We start from the raw sequence: 5803 nt of genomic DNA, 5'->3' as shown, positions 1-5803 counted from the left end.
AAGTATATCTCAGTACAGTGCTTTAGGATTAAAAGAAGAATGGTATCACAATCAATGACTCAGAGGTCTGCATTATTTACCCATAAAATAAGTGTCAATTGGCCAGGCGCAGTGGCTCACACCTGTAATCCCAGCACTTTGGGAGGCCGAGGTGGGCAGATCATGAGGCCAAGAGATGGAGACCATCCTGGCCAACATGATGAAACTCCACCTCTACTAAAAAAAAAAAAAAAATTAGCCGGGCATCGTGGTGCATGTCTGTAGTCCCAGCTACTCAGAAGGCTGAGCCAGGAGAATTGCTTAAAACCAGAAAATGGAAGTTGAAGTGAGCTGGAATCACACCACTGCACTCCATCCTGGTGATAGACCAAGACTCTGTCTCAAAAAAAAAAAAAAAAAAAAAAAAAAAAAAAAAAAAAAAAAAAAAGTGATCATTTAAACTCAAAAGCAGTAACAAGATGACAAGGAAATAATAAGAGTGAAATCAATGAAACAGAATGCAAACAATAAAAGGAATCAATAAGCTAAGAGTTGGTTCTCAGAAATGGTCAACAAAATTAATAAAAGTAATAAACCAAAGTTCAAAAGAAAAAAAGAACAGCATGAAATACCAATATCAAGAATTAATGGTGGGATATTATTACAAACTCTCCAGCTAGTAAAAGGGTAACAGTGGGATCTCGTGAATAACTTAATGCCAATCAATTTGACAACTTAGATTAAATAGAAAAATTTCTTGAAAAACACTACTCAGCAAAATAGCCACAAGAAGTAAAGCTAATTTAAATATTCCTAAAGTGTCTATGAATTGGAGTTTATTGTTTATTTATTTATTTTGAGATGGAGCCTCGCTCTGTCACCCAGGCTGGAGTGCTGTGGTGTGACCTTGGCTCACTGCAACCTCCGCCTCCCAGGTTCAGGCAATTCTCATGCCTCAGCCTCCCTCCCGTGTAGCTGGGATTACAGACACCCACCACACACGCCCGACTGATTTTTTGTATTTTTAGTAGAGACGGGATTTCACCCTGTTGGTCAGACTGGTCTCGTACTCCTGTCCTCAGGTGATCTGCCCGCCTCGGCCTCTCAAAGTGCTAGGATTACAGGTGTGAGCCACCAACCCCAGTGGAATTCATTGTTTAAATGCTCACAGTGATGAAAACTGCAGTCCCAAGTCATTTCACTGATGAATTATGTAAGCATTTTTGGAAGGAATAACACCAACAGTAGACAAATTGTTTCAGGACATAAAGAAGGAGGAAAAACTTCTTTAATGATGACGTCTACCAATTCTGAAACTCTTCCAAGAAATTGAGTTGGAGGGAACGGAACTCTTTCTCTTTCTATGGGCCCCACATTACCCTGATACCATAGAAATGATGAAAGGAGGCCTTCGTGTCTTATTCCTGACCTTGGAGAAAAAACTTAGTCTTTTACTGTTAAGTAGGATGCTAGCTGTTGGCTTTTCATATGTGGCCTAAATGTAAGATCTACAAGAATTATACAACTCTAGGAAGAAAACAGCATCTTACCTTGGGGTATATATCCAAAAGAACTGAAAGAAGGGGCTCAAAGAGATTTTGTACACCCATGTTCATACCAGCGTTGTTCACAATAGCCAAATTGTGAACACAATCCAAGTGTCCATTGACAGACAGATGAATGGATAAACAAAATATGATACACACACACACACACACACACACACACAATGGAAAGGAAGGAAATTCCAAAGCATGGTACCAAATGGATGGATCATGATACTATGCCAAGTGAAATATGACAGTTACAAGAAAAGAGTAAGATACTGTGTGGTTCTATTTATATGAAGTACATAGAGTAGTCAAATTCATAGAAACAGGCAGTAGAACGGTAGTTGCCAAGGGCTGGGGGGGTGGGGGCAAAGGGACAAATATGAGTACAAACAAATGGTTGAATTTTAGAACTGGGAGAAAGATGCAAATTCTGTCTAGTTTTGGAGGCTGGGGGAATGGAATATGAGATTAATCTTGTAAAGGGTGAGATCTGAAAGCCACTCATGCCAGTCCCTGCTTTGCCCCCACAGGCTGTACCTGCCTCAGCTGAAACCATCAAAGGTGATGATCAATCACCTGCCTCACAGCAATTGAAACATAGCCCTCTGGGAGACGTGTGTCCACCAGGTACATTCTAAGACTGATCTCTAATCCTTTACACCTTCCTTTTCCTTACCATATGCAAAAATTATCTCTGAATTCATCAATAACATTCCTTTTCCATGTTGTTCCAGTTTTCTGTTTCCTGCAGTTTCTGGTTCTTGTATTCAACAGGTACTTACTGATCCTTTGCCAAATCCAAAGTTATGAAGCTTTATCTCCATGTTTTCTCCTAAGAGTTTTGCAGTTTAACTCTTGATGCATTTTCAATTAATTTTTGTAAATGGTGTCAGATAAGAGTCCAACTTCATTCTTTTGCATGTGGCTATCCAGTTGCCATTTGTTGAAATGATGATTTTGTTTTCCAATGGTCTTGGCATCCTTTTCAAAAACCAGTTGACCATAAAAGTATGGGTTTATTTTTGGACTCTCAATTATTTTCCACTGATCTGTATCTGTCCTTTTGCCAGTGCCACACTGTCTTATAGTGAGTTTTGACATCAGGAAATATGAATCTTCCTTTTTTGTTTTCCTTTTCCAGAATTATTTTGTTTATACTGGGTCTTTTGCAATTTCATATGAATTTTAGGAGCAGCTTGCCAATTTCTAAAATCAGCTGAGTTTCTCACAGGGATTATGCTGAACCCGTAGCTCGGTGTAGAGGTCACTGGCGTCTTAACAATGAGAAGTCTTTTGATCCAAAGCATGAGTTTACTTTTTTAACATTTTTTTAAATTTAGATCATCTCTATTTTTTAAAATAATGCTTTGTAGTTTGCAGACTATAGATTTTGGGTTGATTTTGTTAAACTTACTCCCAGATATTTAATACTTTTTTATGCTAAAGTGGATAAAACCTTTTCTTCATTTCATTTAGGATTGTGAGTGTATACAAATATACTTGATTTTTGTACACTGATCTTGTATTCTTTAAACTTGCACAACTTGTTTATTATTCTTAATGCTTTGATCGTGGCTGCTTTAGGGTTTTACCTATATAGTATCATGTAATTTGCAAATCAAATAAAGTTTTACCTTTTCCTTTCCAATCTGGATGCTTTTTTTTTTTTTTTGACTTTGAGACGAAGTATGGCTCTGTCGCCAGGCTGGAGTGCACTGCTGTGATCTCGGCTCACTGCAACCTCCGCCTCCTGGGTTCAAGCAATTTCCCTGCCTCAGCCTCCTGAGTAGCTGGGACTGCAGGCACATACCACCATGCCTGGCTACTTTTTTGTATTTTAGTAGAGATAGGGTTTCACCATGTTGGCCAGGATGGTCTCAATCTCTTGACCTTGTGATCTGCCCACTTCAGCCTTCCAAAGTGCTAGGATTAGAGGCATGAGCTACCACACCCAGCCAAGGATGCTTTTTATTTCTTTTACTTACCTAATTGTCCTAGCTAGAGCCTCCAGTACAATATTGAATAAAAGCAGTGACAACAGATATCTTTTTTGGAGAAAATCTTTCAGTTGTTTGCCATTAAATATAATGTTAGCTGTGAGTTTTTGTAGATATTCTTTATTAGGTTGAAGAAGTTCACTTTTATTTTGTGATTTTTATCATGAAAGAGTGTTGGTTAGAGTAAAATGCTTCCTCTGTTTTTAAGATAATCCTGTGACTTTTGCTTTTTATTCTATTGATATAATTTGCTACATCAATTTATTTGGGGATGTTGAACAAACCTTGTATTTCTAGGATAAAACTCATTTGGTCCTGGTATATAATTCTTTTTATATGCTTTTGGATTCAACTTGCTAGTATTTTGTTGCAGCATCCATATTCATAAGAATTATTAGTGTGTAGTTTTCTTTCTTTGTGAATTTCTTTTCTGGTCTTAATAATAAGGTAATTGTATTAGTCCATTTATACTGGGCTGATAAAGACATACCAAAGCCTGGCAATTTACAAAAGAAAGAGGCTTAATTGGATTTACAGTGCCTTTGGCTGGGGAAGCCTCACAATCATGACAGGAGGCAAGGAGGAGCAAGTCACATCTTACATGGATGGCAGCAAGGAAAGAGCTTGGACGGGAAAACTACCCCTTATAATAATCATCAGATATCTGAGACTTACTTGCTATCATGAGCACAGCATGGGAAAGACGTGCCCCAATGACTCAATTACTTCCCAACAGGTCCCTCCCCCAACATGTGGGAATTCAAGATGAAATTGGGGTGGGGATAAAGCCAAACCATATTATTCTACCCCTGGCCCCTCCCAAATGTCACGTCCTCACATTTTAAGATGAATCATGCCTTCCCAACAGTCAAGTCCCTTCTGCCTACGAGCCTATAAAATCAAAAGCAAGTTAGTTACTTCCTAGATGCAATGGGGGCGCAGGCATTGGGTAAATATAGCCATTCCAAATGGGAGACATTGGCCAAAACGAAGGGGCTACATGCTCTGTGCAAGTTTGAAATTCAGCAGGACGTCAAATCTTAAAGTTCCAAAATGATCTCGTTTGACTCCATGTCTTACATCCAGGTCACATTGATATAAGAGGTGGGTTCCTATGGTCTTGGGCAGCTCTGCCCCTGTGGCGTTGCAAGGTATTGCCTCCCTCCCTCCTCTTGGCTGCTTTCATGTGCTGGTGCTGAGTGTCTGCAGCTTTTCTAGGTGCATGGCTAAACTGTTGGTGGTTCTACCATTCTGGGGTCTGAAGGATGATGGCCCTTTTCTCACAGCTCACTAGGCAGCTCCCCAGTAGGACTCCGTATGGGGGCTTTGATGCCACATTTCCCTTCCCTTCATTCTCCATGAGGGCCCTGCCTCTGCAACAAACTTTTACCTGGGTATCCAAGTGTTTCCATACCTCTTCTGAAATCTAGGTGGAGGTTCCCTAATCTCAATTCTTGACTTTTGTACACTCACAGATTCAACACCACATGGAGGCTGCCAAGACCTGGGGCTTCCACCCTCTGAAGCAACAGCCCAAGCTGTACCTTGGCCCCTTTTTTTCCACAGCTGGAGTAGCCCGGATATGGGACACCAAGACCCTAGACTGCATACAATGCAGGACTGTGGGTCTGTACTAGGAAACCATTTTCTCCTAGGCCTCCAGGCCTGTGATAGGAGGGGCTGCAATGAAGACCTCTGACATGCTCTAGAGACATTTTCCCCATTGTCTTGGGGATTAACATTCAGCTCCTCATTACTTACGCAAATTTCTGCAGTCAGCTTGAATTTCTCCTGAGCAATGCATAGAGTTATGACATTACTGAGCAATAGGGATTTTTCTGCTCCATCATAATATTATGGGACCACCATATTATGGGAACCACATAGTGGTTCATTGTTGACCAAAACGTTGTCATGCAGTGCATGACTATAGTTTGAGTCTTCTTATTTTTTCCCTGTGTTAATTTTTTACACAAATTCCTGTGCCAATGTATCAATCTATTTAAAGAACTAAATTTTGGGTTCCTTAATTTACTCGGTTGTTTTTCTATTCTCTGTCTCATTAATTTCTGCTCTAACCTGTATTATTTTCTTCCTTCTGCTTGCTTTATCTATAGTTTGCTCTTCTTTTTCCAGTGTCTTAGAATGGATTATTAGGTTATAGATTGAGATATTTCTTCTTCCTAAATAGGCATTTACAGCTATCAATTTCTCTCTAAACTTCAGCTACATTAGCTGTATCCCATAGGTTTGGTATGTTGTGTCTTCATTTTC

The 5803-nt window shown here is 39.7% G+C and overlaps 1 protein-coding gene across 1 annotated transcript in view; it reads left to right on the top strand.

Annotated features, from left to right (window-relative positions):
• The window catches only part of TNFRSF10A (TNF receptor superfamily member 10a), a 33458-nt gene that overhangs the window by 8333 nt on the left and 19322 nt on the right, over positions 1 to 5803 (top strand). Inside the window, exon 2 of the mRNA XM_017549733.2 lies at positions 2063 to 2159. Within this exon, the coding sequence (XP_017405222.1) occupies positions 2063 to 2159 (97 nt within the window). The remainder of the gene's footprint in view (positions 1 to 2062; positions 2160 to 5803) is intronic.

The sequence above is a fragment of the Cebus imitator genome, unplaced genomic scaffold (genome assembly GCF_001604975.1).
Source record: "Cebus imitator isolate Cc_AM_T3 unplaced genomic scaffold, Cebus_imitator-1.0 Scaffold221, whole genome shotgun sequence".
Taxonomy (NCBI): Eukaryota; Metazoa; Chordata; class Mammalia; order Primates; family Cebidae; genus Cebus; species Cebus imitator.
The sequence above is the reverse complement of the archived record's forward strand: the minus strand, read 5'-3'. Positions and strand labels throughout refer to the sequence as shown.